The sequence below is a fragment of the Harpia harpyja genome, chromosome Z (genome assembly GCF_026419915.1).
Source record: "Harpia harpyja isolate bHarHar1 chromosome Z, bHarHar1 primary haplotype, whole genome shotgun sequence".
Classification (NCBI taxonomy): domain Eukaryota; kingdom Metazoa; phylum Chordata; class Aves; order Accipitriformes; family Accipitridae; genus Harpia; species Harpia harpyja.
In genome coordinates, this window is record NC_068969.1 from 26,510,176 (window position 1) to 26,528,446 (window position 18,271).

The following is an 18,271-nucleotide window of genomic DNA, read 5'->3' on the forward strand; positions in this document are numbered from 1 at the left end:
CAGCCGGGCAGCGGCCCCAGGCTGCTCCAAGGAAGCTCCCGGAGACGAGGGTTCTCCTCTGGAGGAAGCTCTCTCCGCCGGGAGCCACCCGCCACTCCGTCCGTCCTCGGGTCCCCCTTGTCCCGGCAGGCTGCGCTGGGGCCCGGGAAGGGCCTCGGGAGAGCCCCGGGGCTGCGCTGGGGCCGGGGCCGGGGCCGGGGCCGGGGCCGGGGCCGGGGCCGGGGCCGGCTCTGTCCTGGCGGCGACCCCCCCTGCGGCGGGGGGCACGGGAGGACCCCCTTTGGTCCGCCCCGGGACGGACTGACAGCGCTGCCCTCACAGCGGGGGGGGGGACGGACTGACTGACAGCGGCGGGGCGGGGGGTGTCGCCCCCCCTCCAGGCGCTGGGGGACGGCATCGCATCCCCCTCGGCCGCCCCTTCCTTCCCCAGGCAGAAGAAACGGACGGCGGGGGGGGCAGGGCGGCAGACAAAAGGGGGTCCCTCGCCTCCCCTGCGACACACGGCCATGGGGGCTTCCTCCCCTGAACCGCTCCGCTCTGCCACAGGTTGCCGCCAGGTCCCCGCTAGCAAGTGGGCCCGGGGTTCAAAAAGCAAGTGTCCGTGTGTGTCTGTGTGTGTGTGTCTGTGTGTGTGTGTGCGGGGGGGGTCGTGGGGGCTGTGTATCTAGCTCGGTAGCTCGCTCTCTCGAGCTAGTGCAACTGTAATTGCCGACAAGGTAACAGCAACTATCGATCCCAGGAGCACCTGGTGTCTATACAGTATTTTGATACAAACTTATCATCTCCAAGAAAGTAAATCGCAAAAAAAGCAAAGCCAGCAGCAGGACAAGCAGCACCGGGGCAGATGAGATTCCCCCTTTTGGGGAGGGAGTGGGTAAGTAGCACAAAAATGCCCGGCGGGAGGAGGAAAAATGGAGAAGCCTTTCCCAGTTCCGACTTCCCTCACCCACGAGCTCTCCGGCCTGATCACACTGACTTCAGCAGCTAGGAGCATCAAGGTCCACAGTCACCAGTGCCCACAACACGGCACCGGTGCCATGAGCCCAGGTACCGCTGGAAGTGATGTCAGGTACAGAAAACCCTGTGGTAGATTAGAAAGTCCTGTTCTAAATTTAGTCAGTTAGCCAAGATCAGCCTGATCTTTTCCAGTCTTCCTGTTTAACGATGCCTCACCCGGAGCACCAATGCTGATCCTTTCTGTCCTTCCTCATGGATGGTGCGTCCCTCTTGGCAGGAAAATGAACCACTGACCTGATACAGAGCGACTGAGCGGTCAAAGCGAGGAGGGGATACCTCCTCAAAGGACCACCGAAGACCAGCCGAGACCCACGCGCGTGCGGAGAAGGCACCTGATGCGTCAGGGTTACGTCCTGCTACGCGTATGCATCAGATAGTTTGAATATGTATTAGGTAGGAGTAGTTTGATAAATTAGATGCAACTGTTACTGTATAAAAGGGACACAGCTGATGAATCTGGCGTGCTTGATTTGTGCAAAGTCCACGGAGCACCCTGCGCAGAACAAAACATTATCTCTCCCGCCTGTGTGAGATTGTTCTCTTGCACACCGTGTACCGAATCCGCTTTTAGGACAACAGAAGCAAGCGTGGGGCTTTTTCCAGCCTTTATGGGATGCCAAGGGGAAGAGAGGGAAGAGCTTGCTTGTTTCTGCTTGTTCTTTTTTAAGTACCTTTCCCTTTCCTTTAAGAAAGCGGCCACTGCTTTAAAGAACGAGGTCCTTTCTCAAAGTTAAAAGAATGCCTATCATCCCAGTTAAAATAAAAACCATTTTTGTTTAGATTTCATTAACCCATCTTCTTTATCATCTAAAACTATTTTTCCAAAATGGATGCACATTTTGCCCATAATTCTGTAATGGCATTTTCCGGACTGAGACATCAAAATGTCTTTGTGTGTAGGTTGTAGCCTCAGCCAGCCCAGCTCTTGTAGGGTAAAGGCCCTTTCTTATGCAGCTGCATCTAAGATCAGGGAAGTGGGACATCCTCCTCCTGACAGAACCAGTGCTAAAGAAGATCAACTCACGGATAGCTTCCCTTATTTATGGCTTGTTCTCCGTCTGGTCAACTCTCTATCCATTCCCTGGTCCTCACCGCTGTCCGTCTCATTGTACAGCCCCCCAGCAGAAGGGACCGAACCCTGGTGCACTCAGCCTGTACCACGGTTTGTGGGACAGGCCTAAGGAGAACGGCATAAATGGAACCAGTTTCTCAACCCCATTTCTTCTTGGAGGGAAAGCATTCTTTCACTGCTGACGGGAGTCCGGGAAAGAATACAGAGGCGTATAGGGTGGATAATCCGTGCACCACGGTGGCAACAAGCCAAACAGACCCCATGTTGCATTATCTGACTCATTTAGAGCATCGCCTCATTCTGCCAGACACATTACCCCGTCAGACGGCCACACGTCGCTACTGCTGCAGTAACCACCAGTAACACAGTGTTATGTGTTAGACCAGCATTGTGCATGTACGTGCTGACGGTGCCTCAGCTCAGGAGAGGGCTGAAGAATGACGGTTTATTGCAAATGCGCTAGCGTGATGGCAAAAAGCTGCCTGAGCATGCCCTAGGCACATCTGAAATCTTAACTCCCAGCCTCATCCCACTACGTATCAAAGGCATAAATAATGACACACCTTGTAGCAGAGTGGTAAAATCTAATCCAAAACATGTTCACCAATTTTGACCTTTTTAATGCTGTGAAGCATAGGGCAGCAGTCCATCCAATACTAGAAACCTCTACTTCTTCTTCTTGGAGGGAAGGAGTGTTTTCTGCCAGGGTAAGACTGATTAAAATAACACACAGTTCCAAGCTGATGCTTGTTTTACTAGAGTCTCATACAACGTTTTTCAAATGTAAAATTCCCGATTTATGACACTCAAGGATCAACACCTTAAAGCTTGTTGCTCTTTTTCCAAAACCTCTAGGTTGTGAAGAAAAAGACATTCGAACCCAACATCTTCAGTACGTTAATTTGAAAACGTACACAAAGTCGAATTTCGTTGTAAAGCATTTAATAGCGGAGACAATCAATGCGTAAAGCTGAATTACAAAAGAAACAATACAACCTGACATTCATGCCACAAGTTTACCTTTCCACAATCATTAGTACTTCCAGGTCAGTTCTTTCCAACAAAGAGATGCTGTAGTGGCGAGAAGATTATGCTGGGGAAACAACAACAACAAAAAACCCCCACGTTGTACCTAAAATACTTCTCTGAGAATTGTAACAACAAGGTAATTTCTGTCCACCAGAAAGACACAACCCCAGCACAAAATAATACAGAGGAAGACCGAAAAAGTAGAGGAAACATAAAGAACAACCTGTGCCGTAACGGTCTAGTCTCAATAGTTAAGGGGACTGGCATACATTATGATTAACAAGGCGTTTTATTCCTTCCAAAACTAACCCACCTATCAAACAGTTACTGCCGACGTTCAACATGTGCTGTGCAGAGAACAGACCACTCTTGCGGCACACAGCTTCGACAGCTTTAGAGCACTCCTTCAGTCAGCAATGCCCAGCAACTGTTGGCGGGGCTCCTTTCATTTAGGTTTGAAATGGTGTCTTTGGGACACCAAAGTTACAAAGGCCACAGTTGCTGAGCGGCCAAATAAAGGCCATACTTGCCTTAAGGGGACTGAAGGTCCCTCCCAGGAAGGCCTCGCGAGAAGGGGCAGTGTGTAAAAGTCCTTTAGAAACTGGGCTGGAGATGGCACTCCTCAGCTGATAAAAGCCACAGCCTATGAGGGCTGTGACTGAGGTCAGCAACCCTCCCCTGAGGAGTTTTTTCCCCAAAGACAGCTCAGAAGAGGACCATTTCCTGGGAATGTTGCACCTTACCACAAGACAAAAGGACATCCCTGAATGCTCCTTTGCCTTGGCAGACTTTGGTTTAACCACAGAAAAGAGGTACCCATTCTTCAAGAGAACGGAGAATCACCTGAACTGCCAGAATCAGGCACAGGCTCGGACAGAGCCAGGACTGCACCTGCTCGTAGCTGCAGTAGTCGTACCTTCTCCAGAACCTGGAGAGACCTCTTCCTTCTGACTCCACGTTTCCTTTGTTCACCATTTGGTCCAGTTGCTGCAGTAGCTGCACCGCACCCTCAGCCTGACCGGTTCCTGTTCTTTGTTCAAGGTTAGATCCCACAGGTGCCCCTGTAAGAAACAGCAGCAAGAACAAAAACACAAGCTCGCTCTCTCCACACTCCCTGCAGACCCAACGGCAGACCCTGAAACCGAGAGGTTGGTCCAGGCTCTGACTGACGTCACGCCTGGGAGCTTTCAAAGCAATCACAGTGCAGACTGGTTTGGAGGTAGGCTCCCATCTCACAGCCCAGCTCTGAAAGAGCTACGGAGCCTGGCTCTATGGGTGGGAATTGCTTACAGCCCAAATCATTGCTGACCTACTGCTCTTCGGTGGTTCTAATTCCTAGTCTCACGTGCTGGAAAATACCAAACACCACTTTTAAAGGAAAACTAATACCAAAGTCATCCTTGCAGCTTTTGATTTTGTATGACCAATTCGAATGAAACAAGCCAGGAATTCCTTACTTACACAAACTCACTCGGTTACAGCCCACAGTAAGGGATGCTGGACTAAACTCACGCTCATCTTCTTTGGAGGAATTCTGAAAGGAAAAGGAACCCAAGAACTTTCACACCATTGTTGAAAATATTTTGATAAAGAAATTAAAATCTAATTATATAAAAGAGTTTGGTTTGATTAAGAATTAGAAAATTGTGAAGCATAGGTAGGGGAGTGTTAAGTTTGAAATGTAGTCATAGGAACTTAGGAAGTTTAGAAAATGTACTATCTGTGACTATAAGAATTCAAGTATTGTCTAAAATCAGTTAACCACAGAAACTTTGGCAAAGATTTGTTGGTTTGTAGTGTTTTGTTTTAGGAAACTAGGGAAACCGTTATGGACGCCAGTTTGCTGCCTGGAAACCCCTTACCCTTCCCACCTCGATCTAATTATCGAGGATTCCAATCAGTAGAGTTAAGTGAGATTAAGCAATGATTGTTTTAACATAAGAATATTCATAAGATGGTGTGACTGAAGGACCAATTATTAGAAAGGTTAAATTTAAGAATAGACATAGTATGCATTTTTATGTAAACTAATATAGATGATGGTGAGAATCGTACTGCGCAGAATCACCGAAGAGAGGTCAAGAAGCGGACAAGTGAGGAAGACTATGGAAGACCACCAGAGGGCTTCTGAAGACCACCAGAGACCTTCACTGCGCTTGCGTAAAGGACATTTACATATGTTAATAGTTTCCTGGAAAACTAATGATTATGTATAACATTTCTCGGAAATCTAGTGAATATGTATAACAGGTGTGCATTTAACCTGCATAGTTAAACCAGACAGATGCACACGATAGGTGGAGCGATCCCCCGTGTGCCCAGCGCTGCAAGAAAGGAGTGCCTGCTTCTTAACTTCTCATTGCTGTTAAGGAGTTTTATTCCGGATTTCGGCAACACCATGTAAAATTCTGTTCTACAGGAGATCTTTGTTTCTTTGCTTGCTTGCTTGAAGAACTAAAAGGCAAGGTCTACTCTCTTGTTCTGTGACTTTATTTTCTTTCCTGCTACTATGAGGACTTTCTTCACCAATATCTTTCTACCCCTCCCTCCTCAGGACATTCCCAGGCCTAACATAAAGCTGGAATTCATGGACTAGACTTTAATATAGCAGATAGACAGTGAAAGAGGAACAGCAGCTATGGCACAGACAGAGATTTTAAAAAACATCGACAGAGGTGCTGTGGGAAATAACAGCCGCTGGACAATACAGGCCCCTAGACATCAGCCCTGCTAAGACACACTCATAGGAAGCAGAGTAACAGGGCAGGACAAAAGTGAAAAGTGCCAGAAGCAAGAGGTGAGCCAGGAATACCCATTCACAAGGCTATCAGCAATACAAAGGACCACAAACAACAAAACCACCAGGTAAGCTTCTTTAGGAGAAAGTAAAACAACTTTGTCACAGAGATAAGAGAAGAGAAGAATAGATCCCTCCCTGATGGTGCTTCTCTTGCACTAAGCTCAGGTTCATGTGAAATTCCAAACTTCAGATGGCCAGAGATCTTTGCAGTTTAGTCTCGGAGCATTAACTAAGGTAGCAAAATTATCTGCAGTGACAGGCTGAGCGTCTCCCCGTTCTTTCTTCCTTGGACTTCTACTGGTGCTCCTGCTAAGCAGAAAGATGCACAGGTTCAACTCCAATCATCCTGACCAGACAGCCTCCTGTCAAAATCGCAGGCCTGGAAGGCATTTGGGTGAGAGCTGAAAATGCAATCTATTCAACAGCCATGCGACTGCGGCACTTCCATGCTCCTCCTTCTGAATCGACTGCCGATGCTGTAAAGTCAGTCCTACGTGTACTAAGCAGACAGATTTCCTTCATGTTTTAACGAGACCCTTCCCTTTTTGAGATGCACTCTAGAACACCAGCTGGATTTGGATCCAAAGTCATACACTGCTCATAAACTGAACAAGAGCCCTGCAGGAATGACCAGAAGAATCCTGAGAAAGTACAGGCACTACTGAGATGGCTTTTTCTAAACCCGATCTTTCTTCTCATCCTGAATACCAGAAGAAAACAAATGGAAAGCAAACCAAATGGAAGGCATGTCACAGAAGCACCTGGCTCTGATCTCCTAAAAAAGCACACGAGGGAGAGGTCATCTGCTCAGGATTCCATGCGGTGCTCCTGACATCTGGTCTGGTATTCATAAAGACACCAGTTTGTGTCTGGAGCTCCCTCCCAGCGTAACAGTGCCCTGACTAGTGCAAATTGCAGGTACGAGTCATGGTGGCACAAGCATCTCTTCTGGAGAAGGTTCTTCTCACCTGAACTGGTATTTACCAAGTTGATGATTCACTCATCCTACTTCCAGTTTACCTGGAAAGAGCTCAGGACATGTCCTCCCACATCAGTTAACACAGTAGGAGGTTACGGTGATGTCTGCCACCTACCACATCATTTCTCAGGGTCCAACATGCTAACCTGGAGCTCCAGCTTCCGAGGACCCTAATGTTTGGGAAATTCAGCCACTGTACAAGGAGCGGAGGCATTCTGGGGACAGCGATTATAGCAAAGCGGGGAATAAAAAAAAGCATCTTTCAGAGGATGACCTTATCCCACCAACAGAGTGTTTGGAGCACCTGAGGAAAGAAGCCAGAAAGGGCACGTGTAGAGAGACGTGTCACTAATCCTGCAAAGGTGAGCCGAGGGGAATAAAAAGGGATACAGGGTTTAGAGACAAATCAGCCTGCTTGTTTTAGAGAAGTTCTTCTGTACTGAAGGCTCCTGAGGAGTTACCAGGCAGTCTCCTTCCTATCTTGAAAATCCAAGAAACCTGCCAAAAACCCCTCTTCTGAAAGAAAGTTTTGGGCTTACAACAAGGTGAGGGCTGTTTCAATACAGGAGTTTACCTGTGCAGGCTGAAGGTAACCATGCAACTAGCAGCACCTGAAATTGCAGGCCACTGTATATGCAGGGGATCCCTGCAGGGCAATTACGCTGAGATTGGCCCTCTGAAACCAGTCCTACAGCAGCAAGCAGGCAGTATGCCCTGGCCAGCAGGCAGCAAGCCCACAGATGATATTTGCGTAAAGGCTCAGCCAGTTGTGGAGAGGTCCAAAAGGTTTCTGAAATGGGGGCAGCACGTCATCCTGCAGAAACACGCAGAAATCTGGGCATCTGATGCAACTGTTCACCTCCCAGGGAATGGTGGGAGAGGCAGCTGTTCCTTTTATACCACCAGGCAACTTCCTTTCTGGACAACCCCAAGAGGAATAAGTTTGCCTCCTCGGAAAAGACTCTCTCCAAAGAGCTGGAGAGGGAAGGCGGCCAGGAAGGCAATAGCATGGCAGGGGTTTGAACTAAATGCAGAACGGCTATCAGGATCCAGAAAATGGATGAAATGCACTGGGAGGATGGGCAACAGCCAGGAGGAGGAGAACAGGGGGGGGAGGGAAGACCCTCCTACCTAAAGGGTGTGCCTAACAGCAGCTCTGTCAGAGCAGCCTTTTAGCTTGTGGGCTAAAAGAGAAAGAATCTCGCCCTCCTGACAAGGTCTCTGGAGAACAGTGGGTTTAGAAAGCAACTGCCAATCCCTCTGGAACAATCCTGTCGTAAATCTGCCTTCTGATGACATAGCAAGAAAAGGCATGACACCGTTTCAAGAAGAGGGAGATGCCTGCAAAGCCATCTGCACAGAGAAAGGACACTGGTGAGGAGTGGCAAGTACTCGCACTGAAGCCAGTGTCAAGGTGTCAGCACCCACTCTTGGCCCTTCATGGAGTTCTGCACAAAGGAGCAGGTGAGGTAAAAGAGGACTGGAGTCTCTTGAAGACAAGGCAGGGCAACCTTCAGGTTCAGCTCCGAGAGGCTAAGCTCACCCCTAGAGTTTGTAGCTTCACAGTCAGAAAAGCCTGTGTTGGCTCCCGGTCAAACTCATCCCGTGGCTAAGTTTGGTGAGCAGGAATCACAAATGCCTCCATGCAGGTGATGCAGGTGAAAAGGGAAAAAAAGTTACCTGAAGGCATTTTTATGCTTGCCACTTTAAGAATCTAGGACTAAACAGATGCTATTGCCTCTTTCTGAATATTCTGTAGCTTACCGTTTCAAATCCATGCTTTGCTTTACTCATATGGCAAACACGCTCGGCTCCAGTTCGAAAAATAAGTCAAACAGGTAAGAACTGAGTTTACCAAAAGTCACAAAAAGGAAGCAATCTTGTAAATGGCTGCTCAAGTATTTCATTAGAAAGCAGGGGTTTAGCACCTCCCTCTAAGCCAACAAGATAGATACCCTTAATCTGTATTTGTACTCATGTTTCAAAGTCTCATTTAAAAAATGAAAATCGGCACTCACTCCAGTATTAGGCTTTCTGCTTTTCTAGTAAGCCCAACAAGCAGTTAAAGAGAAAAACAGCGTGACGTGACAGGGAAAGGGGGATGAGCAGCGAGGTGAGAAAGCTTGCAAATCCTACAAGATTACTAACACAAAGAGAAGGGCAGGTAGCAAAGAACCATAGAAAGATCTTACAAGACTCGGTCGTGGAGCAATAAAATGGCAGAGAAGTACAAAGTGATGCACGTGGGGAAAACCGGTCCTGGCTTCACACACAGAATAGTGCTCTTGGAGCTGATCAGCATCACCTGGAGATTCCGATAGCTCAACACGCAATAGCACTCCAAGAAAACCCAAATCCAAATGCCCCAGGAGGACTTAAGAGCAAAAGAGCTTCCCAAAAAGAAAAAAAAGATCAAGAAGTGGTCTGACTACAGCAGGCAAACTCCTTCCCAGGGTGGGGGAATGCTCAGACTGAATGCTCAGCTCTTCAGTCTAACAGAGTAACCAGAAAAAAATGACAGAAGGCTTGAAGTTGATGCCTGACCGGTTTAATCTTGAAATCAAGAATACACTGTAGAATTATTAACTGTTTCAATCTTTTCTGGAATAGCATAACTGCTGGGGCAAGACACAGGACTAAGAGAGAACTGCCAGACTGGACCATGAAATAGCCCTTTCTGGCCTTGTATTTTATGAATCTACAACTCACGCCTTGGCTAAAAGAGATTAGAAAGCATTCTGGATCCTGGTCTCATTCTTCACTCATGTCCAGCAGTTTTATTGTGACTAGAAACTGATGGAGGGGGTGGGGTGGGGAATGAAAGGACTACATCTGTATGAGCAGGAAAAGAACTGGCTTCAGACTTCTCCCATTATAACCTCTGCATGAAATACATTTGGGAATTGGGTAGAATAGAAGGCAACAAGGGAGATGATTTGACATGGTCTGTACGTCGCCATGGAAGGGGAAAGGTGAGCATAAACACTTCCGACCACAACGCTGGATCTGGGACTCTCTGCCACATACTTGTGAATGTTAAGTACAGACACGAATATTCTGTTTTTAAAAGCTACACTCCATGAAAGAAAGAAGCCTGCCAGACTATAACTAACAATGGGCCTGCCTCTGAAAGGTAATCAACAACTAAGCTTGAAGTTAGCTACCACAAGCCAGCATTGCACCCTCGCACTGAAGGCGGCCAACAACACCCTGAGCTGCGTTAGGAAGAGTTTTGCCAGCAGCTCGAGGGAGGGAGGTGATCCTTCCCCTCTGCTCAGGGCTGCTGAGGCCAGTCTGTGTGCTCTGTCCACACTGGGCTCCCCAGGACGAGACTGGGACTCACTGGGGTGAGCCCAGCAAAGGGCCACAAAGATGATGAAGGGACTGGAGCACTCTTCATATGCGGAGAGGCTGGGACTCTTCAGCCTGGAGAAGGCTCAGGGGGCTCTTACCAATGTACACCTGATGGGAGGGAAGGAAGAAGAGGGAGCCGGGCTCTCCTCAGCAGCGCCTTCTGGCAGGACAAGAGGCAAAGGGCACAAACTGCAAAACATGAAATTAAAGCTGAACACAAGAAAAAACTTTCTGACTGCAACTGTGGTCGAGCACTGCAATCGGTTGCCCGCAGAAGTTGTGGCGTCTCCACCCTTGGAGCCCACTCAAAACCTGAGGGGACACGTCCTGGGCAACCTGCTCTGGGTGACCCTGCTTGAGCAGGAGGCGTTGGACTCGATGATATCAAAGGTCCCGAAAACCTCAATGCTTCTGTGAAAGCCACAGACAGAGATCTCTGCCTCAAGCCGAGGCAGCAGTCATCAGCCGACTCAGAGGAACAGGCTGGGAGGCAGCTAGAAAACTGTTCCCAGTTCCTCCCTTGTCATCCCTGCCTCAGCTGTGCAAGCCAGTGCACCGCTTTGTCGAGCTGCCCAGTTCTCATCCCGCTGTGATTCTGCAGGTAACGTTAACACAAAGGAGTTAGACGGGAAGAGCTCTAGTTAACGGCATGGGAACCTGAAAGCACAGGAGAACTTTTCTCCAAACGTGGGCAATGCTGCTTAGATTCTGTCACCTATGGAAGAGAAGGAAGAAGACAAATGGGCCAAAGGGTTACACAGGAATGAAATACGAGGAAGGCGCAAGAGACATCAAAAACATTGATATGTGCCCTGGAAGGCTATTTTGTAGTCAACTGACCTGCCCATACCCGACTGTGGGCATGAGGCCTCCGCTCCGACTTCCACTCTTCTCCTCTTCACCATTTCTTCCACTGCAGCACTTCCTGACACTTCTTTTCTTCTCTTGACCTTCAAAACATTGCAAACGTGGTATTGATAAAATTTGATTTTGACTTTTTCTGGCAGGTTGACCCTGGCTGAATGCCAGGTGCCCACCAAAGCCATTCTATCACTCCCCCCCGCCCCTCAGCTGGACAGGGGAGAGAAAATATAACAAAAGGGCTCGTGGGTCGAGATAAGGACAGGAGAGATCACTCACCAATTACTGTCACGGGCAAAACAGACTCAGCTTGGAAAAATTAACTCAATTTATTACCAATCAACCAGAGTAGGGTAATGAGAAATAAAACCAAATCTCAAAACACCTTCCCTGCACCCCTCCCTTCTTCCCGGGCACAACTTCACTCCCGGATTCTCTACCTACCCCCCCCAGCGGCGCAGGGGGACTTTGGAATGGGATTTACGGTCAGTTCATCACACGTTATTTCTGCCGCTTCATCCTCTTCAGGGGCAGGACTCATCACACTCTTCCCCTGCTCCAGCATGGGGTCCCTCCCACGGGAGACAGTCCTCCACGAACTTCTCCAATGTGGGTCCTTCCCACAGGCCGCAGTTCTTCACGAACTGCTCCAGCATGGGTCCCTTCCACAGCATGCAGTCCTTCAGGAGCACACTGCTCCAGCATGGGTCCCCCACAGGGTCACAAGTCCTGCCAGAAAACCTGCTCCATGGGCTCCTCTCTCCACAGATCCACAGGTCCTGCCAGCAGCCTGCTCCAGCACGGGGTTCCCATGGGGTCACAGCCTCCTTCAGGCACCCACCTGCTCCGGCGTGGGGTCCTCCATAGGCTGCAGGTGGATATCTGCTCCACCGTGGACCTCCATGGGCTGCAGGGGGACAGCCTGCCTCACCATGGTCTTCACCATGGGCTGCAGGGGAATCTCTGCTCCGGCGCCTGGAGCATCTCCTCCCCCTCCTTCTTCACTGACCTTGGTGTCTGCAGCGTTGTTTCTCTTACACGTTCTCACTCCTCTCTCCGGCTGCCATTTCTGTATGTCCCAGCAACTTTTTTTTCCTTCTTAAATATGTTATCACAGAGGTGCTACCACTGTCGCTGATTGGCTCGGCCTTGGCTGGCAGCGGGTCCATCTTAGAGCCGGCTGGTATTGGCTCTGTCGGACATAGGGGAAGCTTCCAGCAGCTTCTCACAGAAGCCACCCCTGTAACTCCCCCCCGGCTGCTACCAAAACCTTGCCACACAAAGCCAATACGCTTTTCTATTCTAGAACAAAAGTCAGACTTAATATACATCCGTATTTCGCAACATTGTCCAGGCTTATACAACAAAAAAACCAAAAAATTACTCAGGAATAAAAGATTAGCTGCCTTATTCAAACAGAAGGTAAGCACTGAGAGGCCATCCAGAGAATTATGCTCAACAGTTTTAAACAGGAACTACTGCTTCCCAGGACATCCTATTTGCTCCATTTTTAGAGGAGGGCCTAGGAACGTAATTAGCTGGAACGTAATGCTAGCAGAGAGAGCGGGATTTTCTCTGGGGGAATTTGGGCAGGACACCTTCACTAATTCACTCCATCTTTAGACGCTTACCTGTATTGAAAACAAACCCACCCTGAGCTCTCACTAAACAACAACTTTCCAAAGAAGCTTAACTTTGTTGTTTTCGACACGTACAGCACTTAGGAAACTACTTAATTATTCAGCAATATTGACCTCATACAGACTCTCACAGTGAAGAAACCATTTGACAGCTCAGCTCAGACTTGCCAAAAACACATTTAACTGAAGCCAGCACGGCTCTCGCGTCCTCAGGCAGGACTTCATTCAAAGTACACTGGAATTGACAGGAAGGTTTCCCTCAACTTGGATGGTTCTAGGTGAGAATTCACTCCCACCTTACACTGCCTGACTGACACCCTGAAACAGGACAACTATAGCATTGCCTAGATATATATTCTGCTTCTCCAGACTACTTGGAATATCACTTTTTAAAAAAAAAAACCAACACACAAAACAAAACCACACACGCAACTTACAAGCTCATCACCGCCCTTGTTTACTTCTTTACCTGTAACAGAGGTATTATAAAATCCGGTGAATATTTGGTGACTGGACTTTCTTTAACCAACTTTAAAGTACAGTTTTGCATTGTACCTCACTTCCTGAGAACAAGATAAACGACTTAGAAACAATGCTGGACTTCCATATGATATCTTGAAACTGAAGAACTGCAAATACAGCTCTTTCAGAATTCCTGGCTGTGAATAACACATGCCAGGGGGATGGGGACAATTGCTTTGGACTACTTGTCCATTTGATAAAGGAGATCTGAATATCTACTAAGCGCTCACAAGAAAGACCAGCAGCAGCTTCTCCCAGGGACCAATAATCAGAACAGGAAACAGTAAGAAAAAACACTCAGTTTTCACAACAGAGCAGGTTCAATGCAGAGTCCCACAGAGGTCGCAGCTGGGGCCTGAGGCTGGTCAGGGAATTCATAGAAAACCTGGAAAATGAGACACTAGGGAGGTGACAACAGTTGCTAATTATACAAAAGACATTATTACCATTATTACTATCATTATTTAGAAAAACAAATGCGTTCTTTCTTTAGGAAAATAGAAACAAAGAGTCTGAAGTTCAACGTCAACAAATGTAGTCAAGCACAAGGAAGAAAAACAGGTGTTCCATACGTATGTACTGGCTCCAGCCTAGCTACTGACATTCAGGAATGAAGTTTGGGAGCCACTGGGCATTGCTTCATAAAAATACTAGCTGAAGAGTCAGCAGTGGGTGAAAAGGCAAAGAGAAATTCTAGACATTTTCAAAAAGCAATACAGGACAAAAGAGAACACATTGCTATGCTCTATTTCACATCCATGGTACAGCCATACTGCATGCAGTTTTGCCCCCTCTAATTCAAAGACACAGTGGAGGAAGGGAAAGGGAAAAGCAAGACATAGATCGTAGAAGTTTCCAGACATTATCCAAACATACCCATAGTGACTTACCACAAGATACGTCTTGCTGAAAAGAGCTGAGTTCTAGATACATAGTGCAACGTCCCATGGACCTGCTTCATCTCCTACCTCTAACTCCTTGACAGCTCTTTCAGTGGTGTCGAGATCCGGAGCGCTGTGAAACAAACAGAGAGAGTTAGTCCCACCCCAACCAAAAAGCAACAGAGTTACATTCCTTGTAAGAGTTTAAACAACAACAAAACATCATTCCCATTGCACAGAGAAAATACTTAGCAGGCAAATGATTTCCCAGTTTATTGTTCTTAAAAAACATCCATTCTTCCACAACGACTATTCCTTTGCAATTTTCTGCCCATTTGTATTTTGTGCGTCTGAGGATACAAAGGATGAGAGATCAGATCTTTTCAGTCGATCTTCAGTAACCTTTAGGATTGGGGTTTTTGACAAGGTGCCCTCAAACCAGCACCTCTGTCTTCCAGCCTATCCCAATGCCATTCTGCTCAAGGGACTAAAAGAAGGAACCGGCAGGACGTGTCTCTTAATCCCCTCCACAGTGCAAACCTGCAGAGGAACGGGCCTTCACGGCATTGGAGCTAGGCCTTGTGATGCTGGGAGCTGTGTACTGCCTGCATCAAACTGTGTTCCCAACTAGTAACTACACCTTTTGTAAGTCAGCTTCTCAAAAGTTGTTTGCTGCTAGGTATCGGCCAACAATAAAATGCACAGGGAGAGAGAACGTCTCAAAGAAAAGCTGAACCCATGAAGAAGTAAACAAATGTCGCACAAATGTCACTTGGAAATAAGGAAATACGGTGGAGTGTAAGGAATTATGGCATGCAAGTATTCTCTGGTATATGGTCTGGCAGGCAGCCATTCTCATATCCTCCACATTCAGGGGCCCCAGCCAGAACTCGGTCAGAGACGAGAACTTTCCTTCCTCTTCAGAAAGGCCCTCTCCTTGCTTAATATGGCACAAGTTAATGAAAGGAATTACACAGTGCACCACAGCAGAAGGACAGATATCACCCACCCAAGACTTACGCTGTGGTCATGAAGTCTTCATGAATCAGCAGGGACACAAAAGTACGATTCAGGAAGGGACGCTGAAGCGGCGATGAGGAGAAGAGGGTGGAAAGAATGGAAGAAAGCAAGGGGCGATGACAGGCTGCCAAACTCAAACAAATGCAGTGCGCGCTCTACCATCAGGAGATCAAACACCTGCAGGCTGTTCAGAAATGTACGCACACTACTGGCAGTGCCGACCAAAGGGATTACACTGAGGGAAAGAGTTGATTCACCAGACAACGAGAAGCACTGAACGAATTCCTGATTTTGCTTTGCTCGCGTGCACAGCTTTTGCTTGACTGATTAAACCGCCTTTATCCCAACCTGCGAGTTGATTCACCCTTCCGATTCTCTCCCTCCTCCCACTGCAGGGCAGTGAGCGAGTGGCCGTGCGGGGCTTAGCTGCCGGCTGGGCTTAAACCACTACAAAGGCTCTAGAGCTTCTCAGTTGAACGCTTTAAACAAAATTTCAAAATACCGTCAGTAAAGCCAGCCTCTTTTCCCACTGAAGCACGAAATCCACCCACGGCAGTGAAACAGGAGCACTTTTTACAGCTCCCGTTACTCTCTCAGGCCGATGCTCAGCCTGTCCAAGGGCAGCAGCCACTTGGAAGGGACCGCTTTCACGCTCGGTGAAAGAAGGCAGGAAAAGAGCAGCCCCCACCGTCTGAATTCAGGGTCTCCTATGAACTCACTGCTACCTGCAGTCACCAAACTGCAGGCTGTAGCTTCAACGTGCTCACCTGCCAGATTTTAAGTGCGTACACAAGCCTGCCTGCAGGAAGAAACCCGGTTTCAGGCAACCGACAGGGACCTGCTTTCGAGGACGTCCTCCTTTCTCCCAGCCCGGGGAAGGAAGCAGGAGAGCCAACGGGACGGGACTGCTCTGGAAATGCCGCTGCCGACCTCCCTGAAGCCTGACAGGCCTCTTGCCCCGGGGGCTGCCAAGAACGCCCGGGCAGGACTGTGTCGCAGCCCGCCACCGACGCCGGGCTGTGAGGGACACCCCCGGCGGCTGCGGCTCCCTGCGGGGACAGCCGGCAGAAACTCCTTTCTCTCCACAGCCGCACGTCTCCGCGGTGCCCGCCGGCCTCCGCCGGACAGCCACCAGCGGCAGGCAGTCCCCTGCTGCCCCCGCAGCCCCGGGGGCGGCAGGGAGGGGCCGGGGCTGGCCGGGCCTGCGGGGGGAAGGCCGGGACCCGGCGCCCCGGCCTGCCGCGAGGGGAGATGCCGCCACCGCCGCCGCCGCCGCCTCAGCCCCGCTGCCGGCCTGCGAGGCCCCCGGGCAGCCCCGGCGCTGGCGACCGCCGGGCAGCCCACCGCTCCACGCACGGGGAGGAGCCCCCGCCACGGCCACCGGCCCCGCCGCGCCCGCCGCCCGCCCTTGCCTCAGGCGGGGCCGGGCCGCGGCTGCGGCTGGAGCGGAGCCGAGCCCAGCCGAGCCCAAACGAGATGAGCCGAACCGAGCCGAGGGGAGGCGAGCGCAGCCGAAACGACATGAGCCGAGGGGAGCCGAGCCCAAACGAGACGAGCCGAACCGAGCCGAGCGGAGCCGAGCCCAGCCGAAACGAGCGGAGCCGAACGGAGCCGAGCCGAGCCCAGCCGAAGGGAGCCGAGCCGAGCCGAGATGAGCCGAGCCCGGCCCGGGCGCCCCCTCCCTCTGCTCCAGCTCCCCGCGCTGCTCTGCACTGGCTGCTGCTGCTGCTGCTGCGCTGCAGAGGCAGCTGCATTTTGGGGCTTGGAGCGCTTTGGGTTCCAGCATGAGCCCGAAGCATCAGAGGAGTTGGCCTGTACCTCGTGGCAGGTCTTGCAGCTGCTTTCAGGGGGGTCTGGGCTCTGCCCAGGCCTCTCGAGTCAACGTTAACTCTGGTGCCTAATGACAGTATGCTGGCAGTGGCCCTGGTAGCTCAGCCCTTTCTCTCCCAAATTGTGATGATGTCAGCAGGTTTGCCTTTTCTTGGTCTAGGCACCCTTCACGCAAAGATTCCCAGAGATTTTTTCATCCCTCCCCTACGCACACAGTGGGATTCCTGGAGGGCCACAGAAATGCAACAGCAGCAGCGTTAGGCTCTTCTGGGGTTTGGGGGAGGAAACACCCTCATAGATAGCTGTCGGGAGCCTGTCTGGCAGCCACCTTTTACTTCTCAGACACACACAACCGACAAGCTCCGATGGTCAGTGACCTAGCCGAGCGATGATCAAAACAGAAGGCACTTTTTCTCCCACGAAAGCCTAACAGCGATGTTTGTAAGAAAAACAATGTCCCCGTTCGTTCTCTTGTGCCAAACACAACAACGGATTTTGGTGTAAAAGAAGAGGCTCCTAAGGAACTAAATAAAAACCTAAACACAGAACGTGGGGGGCAGGACAGTCAGCATTTCCCTTTGCCCTGTAAAGTACATCCTTTCCATTAAAATGAGGAGTTCCTCTTTGTTGAACCAGGAGGCAGTCAGTGCTCACCGGCTTCTGACAGCAGCCCTGCCTGGGGAACCCGGCTCAGACAAGCGCTTGCACCACTTTGGTGCTGCTCGGGAGCAGCTGGACTCCTCCTGCCTCTCAGGAAATGCCTGGATCAGAAATGAGCTCAGCCCTTCTACTCTGCCTGGGGAGCTGCCCGCTGGAAACTGGAGCGGCATTTTTCCAGGAGGAATCCTCTTTTCTGATTGCTTTTCCTCGCAGCTCGCGTACCTGGGCATCTAGGGTCGAGGTAGGTTTTCCATCCCACTTCCTCATGTCCTCTTCATGGTCACGCAGGTAAAACCACAGGGTACACCATGGCACGTACCTTCTATCTCCTCTCTCGTGAGCAGAGGAACGCTTACTCCTCATAGCTGCGACACGGGCCCATACAGGCAGGGAGAAGGACATAGCCTCTTTGAATTGCTGGAACTCCTGGGACAGTTCCTCTACAGCCGAGACCCGGGCCCATCGGGAGGAAGAGAGACTTCCTTGGTATTGCCAGAGTTAACCAGCCACTTCATCCACTGTTTGTCCCTCGCCTTCTTTCCGGGACATCACTGCCAATGAGTTGGCATATGACGCTGGTGCACGTCGTAGAAACTTCCGCCACAT

At 49.9% G+C, this 18,271-nt stretch overlaps 1 protein-coding gene across 1 annotated transcript; it reads right to left on the bottom strand.

The window, feature by feature from the left end:
* Positions 1-3,125: 3,125 nt before the first annotated feature.
* LOC128136630 (protein PRRC2A-like) lies at positions 3,126-18,028 on the bottom strand. The gene is made up of 7 exons (XM_052776554.1): positions 17,985-18,028; positions 16,014-16,521; positions 11,092-11,201; positions 8,662-8,716; positions 4,580-4,652; positions 4,035-4,179; positions 3,126-3,182 (listed from the first exon to the last, which is right to left on the bottom strand). The coding sequence occupies exons 1-7, from the start codon at positions 18,026-18,028 to the stop codon at positions 3,137-3,139; spliced, it is 981 nt and encodes a 326-aa protein (XP_052632514.1). The 3' UTR covers positions 3,126-3,136.
* Positions 18,029-18,271: the final 243 nt, after the last annotated feature.

Bases quoted from the DNA above. Each gene is read 5' to 3' on its own strand.
- LOC128136630 (XM_052776554.1), bottom strand. From the start codon at position 18,028: ATGAGGAGTAAGCGTTCCTCTGCTCACGAGAGAGGAGATAGAAG. The intron at 8,717-11,091 runs GTCAGTTGACTA...ACTTATTTTTCG, and splicing joins CCACAGTCGGGTATGGGCAG to AACTGGAGCCGAGCGTGTTT. The intron at 4,180-4,579 runs GTAAGTAAGGAA...TGTTTCTTACAG, and splicing joins CTGTAACCGAGTGAGTTTGT to GGGCACCTGTGGGATCTAAC.